General features: G+C 40.6%; 3 protein-coding genes across 4 annotated transcripts in view; all 3 read left to right on the top strand.

The window, feature by feature from the left end:
- The window catches only part of LOC112137885 (tectonic-1), a 7414-nt gene extending 2099 nt beyond the window's left edge, over nucleotides 1-5315 (top strand). The window contains exons 3-14 of one of the 2 annotated variants that reach the window (XM_024260418.2): nucleotides 270-403; nucleotides 1171-1319; nucleotides 2961-3063; nucleotides 3156-3268; nucleotides 3463-3483; nucleotides 3623-3757; nucleotides 3825-3950; nucleotides 4199-4284; nucleotides 4361-4501; nucleotides 4577-4730; nucleotides 4818-4949; nucleotides 5099-5315. In XM_024260418.2, coding sequence (XP_024116186.1) covers nucleotides 270-403; nucleotides 1171-1319; nucleotides 2961-3063; nucleotides 3156-3268; nucleotides 3463-3483; nucleotides 3623-3757; nucleotides 3825-3950; nucleotides 4199-4284; nucleotides 4361-4501; nucleotides 4577-4730; nucleotides 4818-4949; nucleotides 5099-5245 — 1441 coding nt within the window. In that variant the 3' untranslated portion in view covers nucleotides 5246-5315. Of the gene's footprint in view, nucleotides 1-269; nucleotides 404-1170; nucleotides 1320-2960; nucleotides 3064-3155; nucleotides 3269-3462; nucleotides 3484-3622; nucleotides 3758-3824; nucleotides 3951-4198; nucleotides 4285-4360; nucleotides 4502-4576; nucleotides 4731-4793; nucleotides 4950-5098 lie in introns of those variants that run through there. The other variant, XM_024260419.2, reaches the window with a different exon arrangement.
- Nucleotides 5316-6737: 1422 nt separating this feature from the next.
- Nucleotides 6738-7841, top strand: LOC112137830 (snRNA-activating protein complex subunit 1). The gene has a single exon (XM_024260339.1). It carries the CDS (start codon nucleotides 6738-6740, stop codon nucleotides 7839-7841), a length of 1104 nt encoding a protein of 367 aa, XP_024116107.1.
- A 979-nt stretch (nucleotides 7842-8820) lies between these two features.
- arl9 (ADP-ribosylation factor-like 9) lies at nucleotides 8821-11887 on the top strand. Its single transcript, XM_024260441.2, has 4 exons — nucleotides 8821-9256; nucleotides 10673-10847; nucleotides 10935-11110; nucleotides 11178-11887. The coding sequence occupies exons 1-4, from the start codon at nucleotides 9032-9034 to the stop codon at nucleotides 11352-11354; spliced, it is 753 nt and encodes a 250-aa protein (XP_024116209.1). The 5' UTR covers nucleotides 8821-9031; the 3' UTR covers nucleotides 11355-11887.
- Nucleotides 11888-20104: the final 8217 nt, after the last annotated feature.

The raw sequence follows: 20104 nt of genomic DNA on the forward strand, positions 1-20104 counted from the left end.
ACTTTGCTGAAATTTTGAAATTAAAGATTAAGAAAACATAACATTTTAAAAAGAGGCAAAATATTGAATCATTTTGTCTCAATTACCTGTTAACAGGTAAATTGATCTGGGAGAACATCACAAAGAAAAACAAACTAGCTAAAAAATAACATGAAATCAGCTGAGATACTCATAGTTTTGTCAGAATTTCTGTATTTTCTTGTTTTGTGTATTTTGCGTTTGAGTTAGAAGTTTACATTTTTTGTTTTATTGTTTTTTTTAATCCACAGTGACAGCAAGCAACTGTGCAGCCGCGACGTGGCGAGCTACGCTTTGAGAACCAGAGTCGACGGTTTTTCAGAGCTGCTCACGTCCGTCCAAAAAGAGACGAACTACGACGTCTTCTGCATCCAATCATACAACCGTGAGTCAAAGCTCCGCCTTAAACACTGTTAGACGCAACGCTGAGACTATTATTAGACACATTCTAACAGTTTTGTCTGAAATATTTGTATTATCCGCATTGCCTTTTGTTTATTTAAAAGAACAAAAGGTTAACTAGGGATTTCTGAAAGGCAAATCATACAGATTTTTACTGTGTTGAAATTTGTTTTTTGTGCAACATTTAGAGCGTTATTAGACTAAAATATTTCCATGGACATTCAGTTTTTTTGAGTAAAATCTGGAAAAAAGAGACAGAAAAATATATTCCTGCAAACAGGAGTTCTCAACACAACAGAATTTCCTCTAGAGGGGTTTCTTCATGAGGGCAAATGTCAAAAATGTAAAAAAAAAGCTATTTGAGACATTTTTATTTTATCTAAATCCTAGGATTTTAAGAATTTTATCAACATTCATGTTTGAAAACCTTTTTTTTTTTTCATTTAAAAACTTCATACTTGGTTCCATTTTTAGAGAATTGACAGAAACTCCATAATCTTCTGCTTTTGTTTCCTGTCATTTATACTTCTTTTGTATTTTTCTTTTTTTAGTTTTATATGTTAAAGTTACCCATCTGTTGTGCATGTTCGCTGAACTTTGTTTTTGCTTTTCATAGTTACTTTTTGCTTCCTTTGCAAACTCTCTCACATGTCTGACGGTGTTTCTACCCTGTAAAACGGGGTAACATGGTGGTAAACTGAAACCTCGATTCTCGAGCGTGTTGGAGACTGAGCTTCTGGATGTTTGCAGACATAGACGGGTTGTCTCTTCCTCCGCCGGCTCTTCCCACCGACAGAAACTTCCAGAGTCTCTTCCAGCAGTTCAGCAGCTTCATGTTCGGCCCACAGAGCAACGACCAGGAGCTTCCAGCTGAAGTCCAGAGCTCACCGGGATACCAGGTCACTTTTGAGTCCTCTCAGCAGCTGCTGGAGTTTACCTTCTTTGCTACATTTATGAGTTTTACTTTTGCATTACAATCATAAGAATAAATGAAAGCCATGATCTGGGTTGTAGTAGTCCCCTTTCTACTCACCCTCACTAGCTAACCCGCTGCTACACGCCCCCCCCTCATCCTCCTCCCCTCAGCCAAAATTCATTTTTTGCCAATTATGCTAACTATGCTAATTTGGCTAACATGGCTTGTATTAACTTTCTCAGCAAAACAAATGTCTAATGATGCTATTTAAGCTAACTAATGTTGCTAAAAAGTGCTAGCATTGCATTTAGAATAATCAACTGCCCCAGAAAAATATATAGCTAAGGAATCTAACTATGCTAATGTGGCTAAAAATGCTAGCTTTGCATTTAGCATCATCAACTGTCTCAGAAATACACATTGCTAAACATGCTGTTTATACAAACTATGTTACCTGTGAAGCTATACTTTTTTGGCTAAGATTACATTCAACGTAATTAACTATTTCAGATAAACACATTAAAAATGCTGATTATGCAAGTTTTGCAAAAATGCAAGCACTGTGTTTAGCATCATAAACTTTCACAGAAAAACGCATTGTTAAAGATGCTAACAATACTAATGTAGTTTAGAAAACTAGCCTTGCATTCACCATCAACAACTATCTCAGGAAAACACATTGCTGATTATGCTAATATGCTAATGGTGCTAACATTGCATTCCGCATTTTCAACAGCCTCAGAAAAAAAATATAGCCAACTATGCTAGCTATGCTAATGAGGCTAAAATTGATAGAATTGCATTTAGCATCATCGACTATCACGGAAATACTCATTGCTAAATATGCAAAATATGCTAACTATGCTAGCTATGTAACTATGAAGCGAAGATGGCTAAGACTGTTGTTACTGTGTTTAGCATCATTTACAATTTCAGAAAAACACATTGAAAAATGCTGATTATGCTAACTATGCTAATGTTTCTAATAGTGCTCATGGCATTCAACATCAACTTTCTCAGAAAAGCCCAATGCCAAAGATGCAAACTATGCTAACAGTGCTAATGTAGCTAAAAATACTAGCCTTGTATTTAGCATCATTGCTTATCTCAGTAAGATACATTCAGAATTAATCTAAGTATGTTGCTAAAAAATGCTAGCACGGTGTCCAACTATCTCAAAAAACACATTGCTAAAGATGCTAAAAATGCTAGCAATCATTTAGCATCACCAACTGTCACAGAAATACCCGTATGCAAACTATGCTAGCTATTTAACAATGTAGCTATGCTAAATTTGCTAAGATTGTTATAATTGTGTTTAGCATTACTATTATTATTTTACTAAATATGCAAATGTTGCTAATAGTGCTGGTACTCATTTCTGCATCAAATTTCTCAGAAAAACACATTGCTAAAGATGCAAACTATGCTAACAACCCTAATTAAGCTAAAAATATTAGCCTTGCTTTTAATATTATCGACTTTCTCAGAAAAACTCATTGCTAAAATGCTAAAGATGCTAACAATGCTATCAAAACAAGCAGCTTTGTGGCGCTGTTGTGTTGTTGTAGAGGTTGTAGGAAGTGATTAATGCGCTGAATGAGATTGTTGATTGTGGTTCCAGTTTGGAGACGTTCTGAGGACTGCAGACCTGAGCGGGGGGAGGGGGGTGTTTTACCTGCCTGCTGCAGGTGTCACTGCTGCCTGTGTGGACCAGAGTCCAGCAGGTAACTTCTAACCCGAGCGGGCTTCACATCAGCTAACAGACTCGTGGAGTTTACATGCGGTTTGATTCTTCTTTTCATTCTTTTTTTCCCAGCGTTCCTGAAGGATCAGCAGAGCCGGTGTTCCCGGCGTGTGATCCTGGAGTCGGATTGCAGCTCCCTGCCTGCTCTCAGCGTGGATTCCTACTCCAACATCCTGCTGCTTAACGTGAGGCTCACTGGTTACATCCTACAATCTAAACCTGAGGTTCTCAGTCCTCTTCTATTGAATATTCTTCACTTCCTTACATACTTTAGATGCAGCCAGGCTTTATTTGAACATTTAAACCAATCATTCATTCATTTTAGTGAATTATTTCATACAGGAGAAGCTGAAATCAAACCTTTTCCCTTTTTCTGCAGGGGAAGAATCCAGACGCAGCGGTGAGTATTTCTCCTCATTTCTGTTCTCTAAAGTTTTCTTCCCATGCGGTTCGTTTAAAAATAGAAGATCATTTGTTTTATAAAAAGGCTCATCTCCTGAAGTTCAGCTGTTCAGTTTCCGTCTGACTTCCTGTTCCAGGTGCTTCCTGTGGGCGTGTCCTCTGTGGTTCTTCAGTCCACAGAAGGAACTCAGTCTGAGCTGACGGTCGGCACCGGAGACGACCTGCGCCCTGTTCTCCTCAGCAACGGCGTCTGCGCTCGTGTGGTGCTGAAGGTGAACATCTCTGTTCTTCACTAAGTCGTTTTGCAGGATTGGATTTTTAACAACTTTGTCTCCTCAGGTGGTTTACGTGATCCGATATGGCGCGACGGGCGAGCTGGTCAACGCCTCCGTGTCTCTGGTGCTCGGATTCATTCGTGATGCTTCGGTCCTGCTGCAGCAGGACTTCCGGGTCACCTTTGTCCAGGTGCAGCCGCCGATCCTCACTCGCCTAAAAACCTAAAGTCAATTTTTTTATTTAAAAAAAACATTCCCAGTAGTGTTTTAATGAAGTTTTTAACCAAAATCCCACAACCTAATTTTTCATGTTGATCTGAAGCCTCTATTTCCAAAATCTCCTCTGAGGGGGCGTGGCTTAGTAGCTCCGCCCCGATCAAAACTCAAAAAACAGGATTTTCATTGGAGGAGGACTTTAAACTCGTCTGTCGTTTCCAGGACGGCGGTGAGCTGGCTCTTCACTTCAGCGGAAATCCCGGTTATGTGGTCGGACTTCCTCTCCTGTCTGGATCAAAAACCACAGAATATCCTTTCAGAACAGAAGAACAGGAAGTTCCTCCAGGTTTCTCTGAGGTTCTGTTCCCTGACCGTGTTCTCCACAGGGATCAGCCGGAGCGTGGAGCTCCGAGACGCTCTGTCTCTGCTGCACGGTGGCGAGGAGGAGCAGGACTGTCTGCGAGGTCCTCACCGCCGCTCCCCGGTCCTCTTTGGTCTGAACTCCGTGTCCGGATGCTCGTTGAGGTCAAAGGCTCCGGTCAGCACGCCGTCTGTGGGGTTCATGAAGTCACCTCTGACCCCGACTCCTCTGATCTGCAGGCTGGAGGACACGACCAACTGCTCACTGGTCAGTCAGCAGCTCCTGGAGGTCCTCCGAGGACCAAACTACCCGCAGTACGTGGCGTCCTTCGGAAACTCCCCGCTGAACAACCAGCTGGACTGGATCTCCGTCCAGAGCGGCTTCAGTCCTGTGGTGAGACCGAACAAACCCTTTCCAGAATCTTCTGCCGAGCTCCTCTGCTCCACAAACGTTCAGGTTTGACTCCATCCTGACTCACAGGGGGAGCAAGGCTGCAGCGTCCCACTCTCACTCCATCTAGAAATCCAGTGGACCAAGTACGGGTCCCTGGAGAACCCCCAGGCCCAGATTGTGAGCATCACGGAGATCATCCAGACCAACAGCAGCAGCTTGGTGAGACCCGAGGAGCAGGTTCAGATGTTTAAGTCTTCATGGATCGTGAAGTTCTGCTCTCACAAACGTGGCATTTTTGTCAAAAATCATCAGAAATCGACACGTTTTCTGTCACGTTTGTGTCACCCTTTTCTTTCCGTCCTCCACAGCCTTTACTGACTGCAGGCGGCAGCAGTTTGCCGGTCCGAAGCTCCGTGGCCTTCATCCCCGTTTCTGCAGACGCTCTTCCTGGATACAGAGCCACGCCCACCATCAACGCCAAACTGCCCTTCGACTTCTTCTTCCCTTTTGTATGAACGCACCTCTGCGGGGTTCTCAGAATTATTTATGTGAATAAGATTTAATAAACTATTTTTTCTATGAAAAGTTTACGTTTTTTTATTAAAAACCTGTTTTTTTACTAAGAAAATGTCAGAAGTGAGAAGTTAAAGTTATGAATCTGTTGGAGTTTTTACTTTCAGAGAAACCGAAATCTCAATTTAGGGGAAAAAAACTCAGAAAAAGACAAACATGAATGAGAGTTTATCGAGTGAGAGCAGAGTTTGCATAATACTGACCACAAACAGGATTTTTAAAGCTAAAACTTGCAAAGAATAAATGAAAAAAATGCTTTTTTGTCAGAAACTTGTGAAATGTTTGAAGGGCTTAACTTTAATTATCAAAACATATCTGCATTTTCATATTTTACTTCATTTTTTAGCTAAAGGGAACGCAAATATCCTGCAGAGCACATTTCTATGATACATTAAATTAAAAAGTGACATTTCTCTGAGTTAAACTGGTTTTTTTTTAAAGATATTTCTAATTACATTTGAAAAATTAAGGCAAATTTGCTCAAAAAGCATCCATCCATTGGTGGTCACTGGGTTGCTGGAGCCTATCCCAGCTACAGGCAGGTTTCTGAACAAGTCACCAGTCTGTTTCAGAGCTACACACTCACACATGCACACCTACAGGGGGAATTTAGAGACCCTAATGAACCTATGAAGTGTGTTTTTGGAAAGTGGGAGGAGCTCACCTGTACACTCCACACAGACGGGATTTGAACCAGAGCGTCTTCACTGTGAGGTAAAAGTGCTATGAAGGTGGTTTTTCTTATTTAACCTAAACATTTTTAATAATTTCAGTGGATTTGAGAAAATCTGGTCATTCCGTTTCAAGAAATATCACCTTATATGTGTTTCTATTGAGTAAAATAAGTTAATTAGACAAAAATGTAAACTTTTAAGAAATTGTCAAAAGATCTACGTTCTCATTGCTAAAATAAGAAAGAAGTTAAAAGTAACAAGCCCTCTTTTGCAAAAAAATAAATGAATTTCTATCTTAAAATGGAATAAATATGTAATGATTGTAACATAAAAATAAATAATTTAATTTATTTGTTCCAGGAGGAAAAAGTATTACTAGTATTTATTTTCTTAATTAATTGTTCAGTGTTATTTCATTTGTGTTCTTTATATTTATTTTAGCTCAATTTTGTTTATGTTTTTTATGTTTCATATTTTTTTAATATTACTTTATCTTTTTTATATAAACAAAAGGTTAAAAAATGGAAATGTTTACATTTATTGAAAAAATACAGTTCTTAATTGATAACTGAAATACACATTTGGTTATTATAAAGCTATGAGTTAAATCTTTAAAAAAAAACATATTTTGAAAATATTTGTAACTTTTTATGCTTTTAATTTGGTGAGTTTCCTCTTTGGCCGCCCGAGGGCGCCGGTCCTCCTTTCTGATTAAACACCCGCTCAGTCTGAGCGCACGTGACACACACCTGCAGCCGTTATGCCGCGAGTTCATCCGATTTACTCCGACTTTTTCTACGAGCCGCTGACCGAGGACGTGGAGGCGCTGCTGGGCCGGTTCCAGCAGACGGACTCGGTTCGGTTCGAGGTCTTCTCCGCCCTCTGGAGGGACTTGAGCTTCTCGGACGTCTTCTGGGGACTCAGCCCGGACAGCAGCGAGGCCCGGAGGTTCTGCAGACTGGCTCTGGCCACCGCCGTCCGCTTCTTCCTGCCTCCCTACAGCTACCAGATCCGAACCGGCGGGCTGTACCTGATGTTCGCCTTCTTCCACACGCAGCCCGCCTCTCCTCCTCTGAGGATCCGGCTGGCCCTGAAGGACTGGGCTCACGTGGAGGTTTTCCTCCAAGAGTCCAGGAGGGCGCAGCACTATGACGTGGTGTACGTGTATGAGAAGCTGGCAGCAGAGAAGGCCTTCCAGTACACCGCCATGCCCCACTTCCTCTGCTTCCAGAGGCAGATGCAGATGAAGAAGAACCCAGAGTGTCTGGAGTTCCTGAAGAGGACCACGGCCGTGCAGGACCTCATGTCTGCAGACCTCCTGGATGAAGTGAGGAACATCCAGACCCACTATGAGAAGCTGAAAGCAGACACCGTGCAGGTGAGCAGCCAGGCCACCATGACCCTGCCAGACTTCCACCAGCGTCTGCAGACGTGCATGTCCGAGTTCCTCACCTGGCAGGAGGAGACGTTCCCGTCCAAGACCCACAAGAACTCCAAAGACGATGAAGACTCACCTGAGGAGGAGGAGGAGGAGGAGGAGGAGAAGGAGAAGGAGTCCTCCAGAAGAGCCAGACTGCTGTCCTCCATCAAGCAGAAGAGCTACAGCAGCTTCCAGAAGGCGCCGAGGTCCAGGAGACACCGGAACGCCGCGATCCCGGACCAGCCCAGCTCCGGTTCCGAGCAGGTTCAGGGGGCAGCTACTTCCCAGAGCAAGAAAGCTCCTTCTCTGCGTGCCAGAACCTGGATGAGCCTGGGGAAGGGGGAGAAGGACAGCAAGTCCCACCCCTGGCTCCTGAGCATTCCCGAGCAGCTGAAGGAGATGTCGATGAAGAGGTTCCGCCGGACCACGCCGTTCCGGATGTGAGGAAGACGGCTTCGACCCGCCTCTGGAGTCATTTCTTAAATTTAATAAAGTTTAGCATCTGGTTTCTTTACATTTGAGTCTTTTTCTTTGACCAGTAAATAATCGTTCATGAACTCAAACATCTGCAGCTGTTGGTTTATGTTCAAATCCAAGCAAAAAAACATGGGGCCTAATGTGGATCCCTGAGGAACCTCAACGTGTTAGGACTCCACTATCCAGCACACTGACATGCATTATAATACTTAAATGTTTATTAAAATTAGAAATAAAAACATAAACACTTAATAAACTTAAATATGGGGGAAAAAAAACCTTGGAGACACAAAGCAGTTTACCTTCACAGTTCCTGTTTCCAAAACAGATAACTTTTTACCAGAGCAGTTGTTAATTAATCAAAAAAAAAATCAAACTTTATTTATTGAAACGCTTTAATTGTTAAAATAAGGAAAAATCTTAATAAAAGATTTAAACAAACTTAATTTGAAAATGATATTTAACATACTTCCTTCCTGTCATGCAATCAATGGATTATTTATAAGTTCGCATAAGTTTACTTATAATTTAGAGCAATTATGACAAGATAATTTTATTTTCCTTTAATAAATTTGAGATTAATGTGCATTGTGTTAGGTTTGTTTTAGTGAAATTAAACAAAAAATTGTGACATATTCCAGCTGTAAAATGGCTCACCCGAGGATGGAATTTTCAATGAGCTGTGAAGGTTTACAGGAAAAACTAAAAACTCATCTTTTTTTTGTTTTGTTACATTTGTTTATTTTATGGAACATTTCTCTAATTTTTTTATGGTTTAGGTATGATTAATATTTCTATAATTTATTTTATATGAATCACTTTGGGGTATTCTGTAGAAGGAAATGTGCTCTAAATATTCATTTTTTAGCAAAAGAAAATAAAAACAGACACGGATGGGTGTTTCTTGTTTTCTCATCTTTGGCTCCATCTTGTGGCGAAAGATTGAAACTGCATCAACAAATCGACAGGTTTCAGCCGGAAATATCGTTCCAGAAGTTCATCCGGAGCTTCCTGTCACTTAATCCACTTGTTGAAAGGAGGAGCAGGAGGTCGGGGAGGCGAAACAAGGAGTTTAGCGCAAAACTGTTCGGAGAATGGCCGGTCCAGACGGCTGAAGGTCCCCCAAACGCTGCAGTTAAAGCCCCCAGCCGAAGACCATGATCGGTGTGAAGGAAGTTGGGGTGTTCGGCGCCTCCGTTGTTTTGGCGGGGGGAGTCGCCTACCTAATCTGGAACCACGCACCGTTCTTCAGGCAGACGAACCCGCCTTCACCGACCGAAGAAAGAGTAGAAAATAACAAAGAAGAAGAGCAGGAAAAAGGAGGACAAGAGCTCGTAGAAGAAGAAACGGTGACTGCGGTTAAAACTGAGAACACATCCACGGTAAAGTGCTTCTGTGGATTTAAAAAATGTTCTTAACGTCACACAATCAATTGAAATTGTAGAAAAATGTTGTATTTATTTAGTTTTATATCCACTGAGCGATGCACACCCATGTTGTTTAATTGTGGGCAGGGCCAGGCGAGTCTCAGCCAATCAGAATGCAATGTTCTTGTACGTAGGCGTTTTATTAGCCAATGAAAACGCTCGTAAGGGCGGGTTAAAAAAATATTGAATTTGTTTTAATTAAATTAAGCCAGAAATGGTCAAATTAAGCCCAAAATGCCTTCGGAATTTTTCGCTTGATAAAAATAAATATTTGTCTTCATTAATTTTTACAGAGAAACTTAAATTACCGAAGTGTTGGTTGAACTCGCCCAGCATAGAGATTTGTTGCAAGTGTGGTTGCGAGGTAATAAAGCGAGAGGAGCATTGTGGGAAATGTATGCAGATCGGAATTTGTACATAAAATGTAAAATATAAAATAAAATATATGTGAAATATATAAATAAATGTAATATCTTTATGTATATATATATATATTTTACATTTATGTTTTTTTATATTAATATTATATGTATCTATTTATTTATTTACTTTTATTTCTTATATTAATTTTTTTATTCAAATTTTAATATACATTAAACTTGTTTTGTTTTTTAGTTATATCAAATCCAAGGTTTTTATTTATTACATTATTAATTTTACTTTTATTATTTAATAATGATACAAAACACTGTGGAGATCAATTTTTTAACAAACATTTAGTTATAATTAATTACTGACAAATTATTCATGGTTTCAATAATTTTTGTGTTTTCGTCATAACAAAAAAATACCACAAGCTTTAATGTTCTGCCATTTAATATTATTTGAGTTCACCTTTTTTTCTACTCTGATTTAGTAGGAAAGAACAACGGTGAATGAAGCTAAGCAATTATTTTTATTCTGGAATTTTGGAACATTTTCACAATAAAAAAAACGTGCAATGTCACAATGCAAACAAACAAATCTTAACTAATACTTAGTTAAAGTGAAGAAAAATAAGAATGCTGGACAATTCCAAAAATTCTAACTGATTAGAGACAAAACTGATTTTGATTGATTTTGACTGATTTTATTATTTTTTTTGTTCAAGACAAAACCGTACAAAATTTGTGGGATATTATAACAATCATGGATCAATATACATATTTTGTTCTATTTTTTTTAATGTACTTTTGTTTCTCAACATCAGTCCCATCATTAATATGATAAAACTGACATTTTTTGTAAATGTTTCCTGTTTTTCTTGAGCATCTATTGAGTTTATTTTATTTTTAACCGCAAGACAAATTTTTTTTTTTCATATCGAACATTTAGCTTTTATTTTATACTCAGAACACTGAACTCTTTTCTTGTTTGCTCGCTGTATTTCAGAGCCGGTCTGCGGTGACTGGGACTCAGGTTCTGGTTCTGGGTCTGGAGGGATCCGGAAAGACGAGCTTGCTGCACTGTTTCTCCGGCAGCAGCTTGGATAAGGACACGGAGCCGACGAAAGGATTCAACGCCGTCTCCATCAGCAAAGACGACCTGCACATCGAGTTTCTGGAAAGTACGTCACCACAGATCTCATAAACGGGAGGTTCAGGTAAAGATGATTATTCAGGCTGTAGAAGTTTCTCTAAAAGTCGCCTGTCAGTTGGAGGTAATGAAGACCTGCGGCCGTACTGGCAGAGGTACCTGTCCAAAGCCCTGCTCCTGGTGTTTGTGGTCGACTCCTCCAACCCTCAGCTGTTTCCGCTGGCGAAGAAGCATTTAGACGAGCTGCTGAGTCGTCACTCCAGTCTGCCTCTGATGGTTCTGGCCAACAAGCAGGTGAGCCTCCGGTTCAGATCCATTTCCATTAAGATTGTTTGACCTTCACGTGGACTCCCGTCTCCAGGATCTTCCAGGTTCCTGCAGCATCACGGATCTCCACGAGGCCCTCTGCCTGTCTGAGGTTGGAGACCGCAGCCTCTTCCTCATCGGTACCTACGTGAAGAAGGGCGACGTGGAGCTGAGCTCCGGCGTTCAGGACGCGCGGGAAATGATCCTCCAGGTGGTCTGTGACAGCAGATGAAAGCACCAGCGAGGTTGGATGATCCAACCCTGTCGATCAAATCAGGTTCTCCACATTTGTCGGGATCAAATCCATATTTCACGAGCAGTTTTTATCTTTGGATAAATACAGGCTGAGGATATTCTTCATCTAATCATTCGCCGTTAAAACAAAAACGCTAAATCTCTGTTTCTAAGGGCTCAGATCTTCTAAAGCTGAATGTCATCACGTCTTATCTGCTGCTTTTATTTCCACATCGTTTCTGGATGTTGGAATCCTCAGTTGTAGGAGCGTTCTTCTGCCAGTTGGGGTCGCTAATGTGCCGCTTTCCTCTCAAAGCTTAAGCCGACAGATGACCGGTGTCTTACTGTTACTCCTGTGTGTGTGTGCGGTTCTGATCCAGAGTTCGGTTTTGGTTTCAATGAATGTTGTGTGATGCATTTGTGGCTGTTTTTTCTATCTGTTTTTTAAAGAAGAAAAATGGGATGAAATATGTCGTTTCTGTGACTTTTAGGAAAGTTTCTCATGTTCCAATAAAATAACATCTGCAGTTTGATGCTTTCATGTGTCGTTTCTTCATAGTTTGGAAAAAGTTCCAAAAATGTCATTTTGTCGATTTCAAGAAACGTCTGAAGGTCTCTACGTCAGTTTTCCAGCTCCTCTTCTCTCCTGGATCGGACGACCAAACTGTCTCCAGTTTCAGGTTGTCCAGAGGGGGCGGAGCCTGTCGTTGAGGACTCACGTTTCGATAACAGGTTACAGAGACTCGAGCCGTGGATGCGATGCGGCCGCATCCCGCCTGCGAGTGGAGATGGTTCCTGTAAAACAAGGTAAATGTTTGGAGTCCTGTGAGGCGTTTGAAGACCAGATGAACGTTCTCCTCACGTCTGCTCATCCCTGCAGGTGTCAAACCCAGATTTGGGCCGTCGAACAGGTGAAGCTCAGGAAAACTGTGGGATTTAATCATTATAACTGTCTTCATAGTGAAAATAGATCTCTTGAATGTGATCAAAATAGCAGATTATTTACTGTGTTGTTTTACTAAACTCAGACTTAACACAGTGGACGGCACGTGCACTTTAAATGACTAAATTGTCAGTTTTGACCCCTTAAAGACTGATAAATATGATGTTTTTAACATGTAATTGAGGCATTTTTCGGATGGAGGACAAAATTAAAAAAAATATATTGAAATTTGTATTTCTTTATTCAAATCGTTAATCAAGCGTGCATAAAAAAATGGAAAAAGATCATATTTTATCTCTACCATCTTTGGTTTGAAAGAAAAATGCTAACAAACACATATTCTTTAACAGTGTTTAGTTAATTCAGAAGAAAATAAATTACATTTTATAATTCCATTTCAATGCCTAGATTAGAATAAATGTTATTTTTGAAAGTAAAATGAGAAAAAATTATTTAAAGTACTGCAGCTGTGGGATGTACTTTATTTTGAAAGGATCTTGTATTTGCAGCTTTCATAAGTAAACTAATTTTAATTTATTGTTGATAAATATAACACTTTTATTAATAAATTACATTAATAAATACTTTTTTATAAGTGAATAGACTAATAGCTGCTCATGTTTAAATGATTGTAATTTTCTAAAAGTTTTTGGTCGTTTAGAAACTGAACCAAACGGCTCTTTTAGTGGTTGCAGACACGAGGAATCGATCTGTAAATGTCTTTGTTTTCCTCGTCTGAACTGGATCCAAACTGGATTGCTCCAGTATCGCTCATCATTTTTGCTGCACCAGTAATGTTAAGTCGGGGGAGGTGTAAACAGGTGGATGATGGGAAATGAGGGCAGGCTCACACCGCACCAACTCAGAGGGGATTTCTGATAAACTCCTGAAGCTGTGTCAAAGAAAACAACATTTTTGCCTTAAAATGCCTCCACTGGGAACACTTTAAACTAGATCAGAAGACGGTTAGAGTTTAGTCATTAAAAAAATGATGTAATCTGAGCAGAAATCGCTGTAATAAAGTGGAGAGTTTGAACCTCACAAATATGTTTATGTCCAAATTTCTCTGCAGTTTTTGTAAGGATGTCCCTGAATCGGTTCTTCTCCTCTTCTGCTGTTGTGATTTGTAGTTTTGTGTGATATTCAATAAAGTTCTTTAACAAAGAAAAAACGTGGAGAGTTTGTTAGAATCTAAAAAGTTTTTCCGATTCTTCTGTTTGTGTGGTGGACCTGCAGGATCTTGGAGCTGGCGCAGCACAAAACCTCCAAAGCCGTCTGGGCGACGGCTCCCTGGTCAGTCTCTCCTCTTTCTCCGTTTCTGGTTCCTGAAACATCAGAGGAACGTTACCGTTCACTAAAGTGACCCCGGAAGGTTCTGTGTTCAGAGCTTGGCAGAGGTCACGGCGGGTTCCTCATCAGTCTGACCTTTGTGTCCATCAGGGAGGAGCTGCGCTGGGGGAACCAGGAGCCCATTCGGCCCGTTTCTGCCGCAGCACTCCGAGCCGTTCCCAGTCCAAGGATCCGACATCTGGCTCGGCCCAAGAGAGACTTCACAGTGGAGGCGGAGCACCGGAGGTGGGTGTGGCCCGTCTGTTATAAAGGCGTGAAGCAGGGCAGAGCTTCTCCTGAGTGGCAAAAGTGATGCTCGGGACTTTAATTTTGAGACCCCAAAAATTCCAAATATTCCCAACATCTTGTGGTGCATTTGTGTTTTCACAGCGAACCTTCAGGCCTCCATCGTCTCCTCCCAGTGACACTCAGCCATTGTTGTCTGGAATAACTGAGCTTCAGTTTCCCCTGCAGGGAGGAGGAGGAGGAGAGCTCCTCCAGGAAGACCCGGCATCCTTCCTCCGAGACGCTCCAGTACCAAAACATTGTGCTCTTGTCGACACCCAAAGCCAGGAGCCGGAGCCTCCAGGAAGCGGGGTAAAGGTCGGGGTAGTTTCTGATTATCCCACTGGAGGATAAAGCCGTGGAGTTTCCTGCAGCTTCTCCTCTTCCTCATCTGTGAGGAAAGAGCAGCAGATCAGTCTTCATCCTGACGTTCCAATGCACCGTGTTGATGTGGGATTTTAGGTTTTACACTTTGAGATGAAAGTCTAAATATTCCCTCAGGAGGGAGTTTTTCATCCACTTTTTACTCCTTTTGGACTTTCCTCTCCTTGCTTTTTCATCTCTAACTGATTTGGCTGAATTTTTTTGGATTAATTGAATTCCATTTGACTCAAGAGGTCAGAGGTCACCAAAATGACCACAACATAAACAGCAAACATCGAGGTCGGATCCAAACATTGTCAGCAATGGTTGTTTTTGAAAGTTTTTCTTTTCTTTCTGCATCTTTATGAAAATAGAACTCATGAATTGCTGGCTCAAGCTGAACCAAACAATATAATATGTACATATTAGGAATGTGGGCGTGGCCAATGAAAAACCTCAGTTGCTAAGGAAATCAAAAATTCTACTTTTGCAGATTCTTATAAAAATAATATCAACCTGTTCATGACACCGAGGTGATCCAAAAACAAAATGGTTGCTATGGAGATAAACCAACAGAAAAGCAGCCATTTTGAACAAGTGTGTCAGGTGCAGCTGTGACCAGGATGTAGCAGCTGCTCGACCAATCAGGGCGGGCCATAAAACTCCACTCATGGCTTTCATTTTACATCTCTTTCTTTATTGTTTCTTTGTAGTATAACCAGCGCTAAAATGATTCAGATTTTTATTTGGTTTCCATGACAAACGGGACAAAAATCGCAAAATATGAAGGTGATAATAGAGGAAAATCTTTTCATGTTTTGACATTTAAAAAAATGCTTAAGAATCTCAGTTTAAACTTTACTTTAGGTCGAATCTCTCTGTACAAACAGGAAAATAGAATAAAAGGAGACATTTCGGATTATCCTTCAACAAGTGCATTTTTAAGACATTGTTAAAACTAAAAATGGAGCACAAATGGATGTTAAATCAAATATATATTTTTTATTTTTATGGCCACAAATGTATAAAGATTTAGTAAAAACAAACCACCCTGAATGTTTAAGTTTTAGGCAATGATTTTATTGATACAGACTGGTTGGATTTTGCCTTAAAAAGTTGTAATCCTGCAAGAACCGAAATTCAGAGTCAGATTAACATTAGCTGATGCTCAGATAAGAGAGATGCAGGATTCTGCTCTCTGGATATTTAAATGATTCTTTATTTTCCTGTCATTTATCTCATTCTCCTATTAGATTCTGGAATATATTTGAGTCTTTTTGCTAAAACTTTAGCCATAAAGTCGTGTTTTTTCAAGTTTCAGCTCATTTCCTTGGAGATTAGACAAACATCTGAGGAGTTCTGAGTTCCTGCAGCGCACAAACAGTAGGAATCTGTTCCAGAAAAGAGAATTTAGAAAGAAACGGAGGACTCTGCATGAAGCTGCTGGCCTCTCAGCAGGTTCACGTAGCGCGCGCGCCGTTAGCTTGTTAGCACAGTTAGCTTCTCTCGGCTAGCGGCAATGACGGCTGATTTTCACCGGTGTCGTCTTCCGATCTCTGCCTGAGACGGTTTCTGACACCATGTACTGTTCTGTCTGAGCACGCCGTGACCAACGATTCAAGAGTCTCTTGTAGCTCTTTAACTGGAGCTTTGTTGACACTCAACATTAGCTCTGCTCCCTCTGAGTCCGTCCTCCTAAAGTGTCCCCCTTCCGGATATTCAGCACCACATCAGTTCCTACACAGCTGTAATGTTTATGTTCGTACAGTTCTCTATTTATTTATTTATTTATTTATTCCTACAATAATTTTAACACTTTTAATTGCTTTTTAACAGCTCCATAATTTTAATGCTTTTAATCTAACCTGTCTATAGCTGTTCTGTCTCTCTATCTATTGCGCTCATTGGCCAAATGCGTTGGCTCTCGTCGGAAGTGTCGTCATTCTTTATGACGTCATATTGCGCAATATGATTCAGGGGGAGAAAAATGACTGACAGAGAATGATGTAAAATGACTTCATCAATCCGCGTATGACATCATTGCAGAAAGTCCTTATAGGTGCGATAGAAACCTGTTTAAAATTACTTTAGTGACTAAAGAATCGAAGAGACCACAAGAACTCACCCAGAGACCTTACGAGACGTTTCAACGCACCTGAAACATGAATACAACGTTAAAATCTATACTTTGCAACCCAAACATGAAGAAAACAAGCAAACCGGCAAAAAGGGTTACCTTTGAAGACGAACGTACATGGGTTCCACAGGTTCAGAATCCTGCTGTGGAAAACCCAGAAAGGCCTTCTGTCAAAAGGTCTGCCCTGAGAAAAGAACGGGACTCTCTCTTGGATAAACTGCGCGCAACAAATACGTATTTATCCCTGCTCAAAAAGGAGAGAATTGCGACTGAGGAGAGCTGTGACGTGTACTGGAAGAAGCTGAAAGACATGGAACAAAAACTGAAAGATGAACGTCAACTCAGGCAGGAACGTGAAAAGGAACTTCACCGATGTAGACAGTTGGTGAAGGCAAAAGCCAAAAAAGTTAATGAAGGTCTGGAGGAACAAACCAACTTGAACCGTGACATGACCATAAAACTACGATTAAAGGCCAAATTGGCGAAAAAACTTCAGTTCCAGGTGGCGAAGCTTTCTGAGCAAGTGACAACACTGCAAGCATCTGTCCAACCTGTGGAGTCTACGGACCAAACCGAGGATTTGCATGTCCCAAAAGAAGAAGAATCTGAGAACACCACAGAAGAGGCATCAGTGGAAAATAAAGTTTCAGAACCAGAGTTAGGTTCTGAACAACAAGCGGTTGGAGCAGTGGAGTCTGTTCCTGAAGATCCTGTCGTGGAATCTCTGGAAAATATTGTTGAGGAGGAATCGGTTCAGGTTCAAGTTTCAGAACCAGTGTCTGTTTCTGAACCTGAAATAAAAGATTCACTCCCACAATCTTTAGAAAATGTCAGCGAGGAATCATCAGTCCAAGTTGAAGTTTCAGATCCAGTGGTTGTTTCTGAACCAGAGTTAGGTTCTGAACAACAAGCGGTTCAAGAGCCTTCCAAAAAGCGCAAGAGGCGTAAAAGGAACAAGAAAGCAAAGGAAATCTCTGCCCCAGAGGAACTGGAAACCTGCGAGCCAGTCAGTGCACCTTTGGCTGACCAAGAAATGGAAGATAACATCAGTCTTGATCACCAGAAATCAGAGGAAACTGACTCACCATCAGTGGAGTCTGTTCCTGAAGATCCTGTCATGGAATCTCTGGAAAATATTGTTGAGGAGGAATCGGTTCAGGTTCAAGTTTCAGAACCAGTGTCTGTTTCTGAACCGGAAATGAAAGATTCACTCCCACAATCTATAGAAAATGTCAGCGAGGAATCATCAGTCCAAGTTGATGTTTCAGATCCAGTGTCTGTTTCTGAACCAGAGCAACCACTGACTGCAGAACCTTCCAGGAAACGCAAGATTCCCCCAGAGATGGACACAACAGAATGTCCTCCTAACAAAAAACGGAGGCTCTGTAAACCAGTCACCATGGAGGTCAGAACTCGTTTGGCCAAACGAAGAGATGCCATCAATGCGAGACATGAGCAGAAGACGACAGACGAAACTGTCATAAGAGTGCCATGGACCTTTTTTGGTGTGACTGAATATGAAATAAAAGATTCACTCCCAGAAGGTTTGGAGGACATCTCTGAAGAGGTACCAGCCCAGACAGACACTTCAGAGCCAGAGACGGTTCCTGAACAAGTTCCTCTCCAAGAAGAAGACCTAAAAGAAGCTGAACCTTCTGATCTGGAAAATCAGGACGTCGACTCTTTGGAAACTTTAGCCTGTTCAAGTCAACCAGAGCCACCCAAGAAACAAAAAGTCTCCATGTGGCGAAGATTCAAAAAGGCTCTGACACCAGCAAGACGGCGCAGGTACAAGAGTGACACTTCTGTGGACATCCCAGAGCAAAGATCTCCAGACCCTGCAGAGGAAGCTGGACATGTGCTCCAAAGTACATCTGTGGATGATCCAGACAGTGACTCCTCGCTCACCTCTGCTTCTGGATTGACTGAAGACGAAATGTTTGAAGACCAAGACCAGGAAATGTCCGATGACGAAGAAGTAGCGTCTGAGGACATCGAAGAAACAGATGAGGAGGAGATAACATCTGAAGAAGAAACTTCAGATGATGAAGACGAGTCCTCCTATCAATCTGAGAACACCGGTGGAGAGAAAATTTCCCTGTGGAGGAGATTTAAAAAGACATTGACACCAGCAAGCAAACGCCAGTATAAGTAGAGACAGAAGAACTCTACTTTAGCTGGAACAAAGACGGCTGCTTTGTTGTTTTGTTAAAAAAATAATGTTTTTTTTATATTGTTGGGTTTTTTTGGTGCCCAGATTCTGTATTTATTTATTTATTTTATTAGAAAGTTAGTTAGTTGGTAAAGAAGTTAGACAGTTAGTTAGTAGGTTATTGTTAGCTTAGTTGGAAAGAAACTAACTAACTAAATCATTTATATTAGTTAGGTGCTTTTGTAAGTAAACTATTTATGTATTTAGTTAGTAAGTTAGTAGGTTATTTATTCATCATTCATCAGTATTGTGTTTAAAAAAAAAAGAAAAAAATAATAACAAAAAATGTTTTTTTAGTCTGTTTCTTAAAATGTTCTATTTAATTTTAGTATTGTTATGTTAAAATATATATCCTGTACATATATGTTTGGGTTTTCTCCTGGTTCTCAGGTTAAAAAATCCTCATTAATCGTTAATGTATTACTGGTGACTCAAAATCATCGTTTAGTTGTGAATATGAGTGTGTTGTTGTTAGTTTTTAGATTTTAGTGGCACATTCAGAAATAATTAAGTTAGTCACGCATTCATTCATGCCCAGATTCTGCCTTTATTTATTTATTTTGTTAGTAAGTTAGTTAGTTGATAAAGACGTTAGACAGTTAGTTAGTAGGTTATTATTAGCTTAGTTAGAAAGAAACTAACTAAATAATTTATATTAGTTAGGTGCTTTTGTAAGTGAGCTATTTATTTAGTTAGTAAGTTAGTAGGTTATTTATTCATCATTCATCAGTATCGTGTTAAAAATAATTAAGAAAAAAAATAACAAAAAAGTTTTTTTAGTTTTTAGATTTTAGTCGCACATTCAAAAATAATTAAGTTAGTCAGGCATTCATTCATGCACTACATGCATGAATGAATGCCTGACTAACGCATCTAATGCAACCACAAGGGGGCACATTCCAGTGCTCCCTTGTGCCGGTCCCAAGTCCGGATAAATGCAGAGGGGGTGCATATTTATCTATAAATCTAGAGATCTGGATCTAGATGCAGAGCCAGAAAAGGCCGGCCAGGCCAGGCAAAGCCAGGACGGACAGACGGATGTGACTAGAAGTGACTGGAAGTAATGCTCCAGTCATGTCATGCTGGGCTGCACGGCGCCCTCGGCAAAAAGGGCCAATACTTTTATGACACATTTAAAAATGAACAAATATAACAAACAGATCCAGCTTGTCTCAGATTTGTATTTTATGCACCTCCTTTGATCATGAAACGTTTGTGGTGGTTACCAGAAGTAAAGAATACTATCAAGGTTTAGCAGGAGTTCTACCAAGCTTGGTTGACTGGTGGGACTTCAGGGGCAGATAACAGGCCAGAAAGTGAGCAAGGCCTTTCCACCCACAGAATCGCTGTTTGCCGAATATTTTCTCTTTTTCTGTAAACTCCAGAGAACCAAAATCCACGCAGTTTTTTAAATATTCAGACCAGTCCATCTGATACCAACATTCATAAAACATTCAGAACATACATTTAGCTCATGTT

The sequence above is a fragment of the Oryzias melastigma genome, linkage group LG10 (genome assembly GCF_002922805.2).
Source record: "Oryzias melastigma strain HK-1 linkage group LG10, ASM292280v2, whole genome shotgun sequence".
Classification (NCBI taxonomy): Eukaryota; Metazoa; Chordata; class Actinopteri; order Beloniformes; family Adrianichthyidae; genus Oryzias; species Oryzias melastigma.

Coding starts and splice junctions, on each gene's coding strand:
- LOC112137830 (XM_024260339.1), top strand. CDS start 6,738: ATGCCGCGAGTTCATCCGATTTACTCCGACTTTTTCTACGAGCCGCTG.
- arl9 (XM_024260441.2), top strand. CDS start 9,032: ATGATCGGTGTGAAGGAAGTTGGGGTGTTCGGCGCCTCCGTTGTTTTG. Junction 10,848..10,934: donor GCACATCGAGTTTCTGGAAA/GTACGTCACCAC, acceptor GTCGCCTGTCAG/TTGGAGGTAATGAAGACCTG. Junction 11,111..11,177: donor TGGTTCTGGCCAACAAGCAG/GTGAGCCTCCGG, acceptor TCCCGTCTCCAG/GATCTTCCAGGTTCCTGCAG.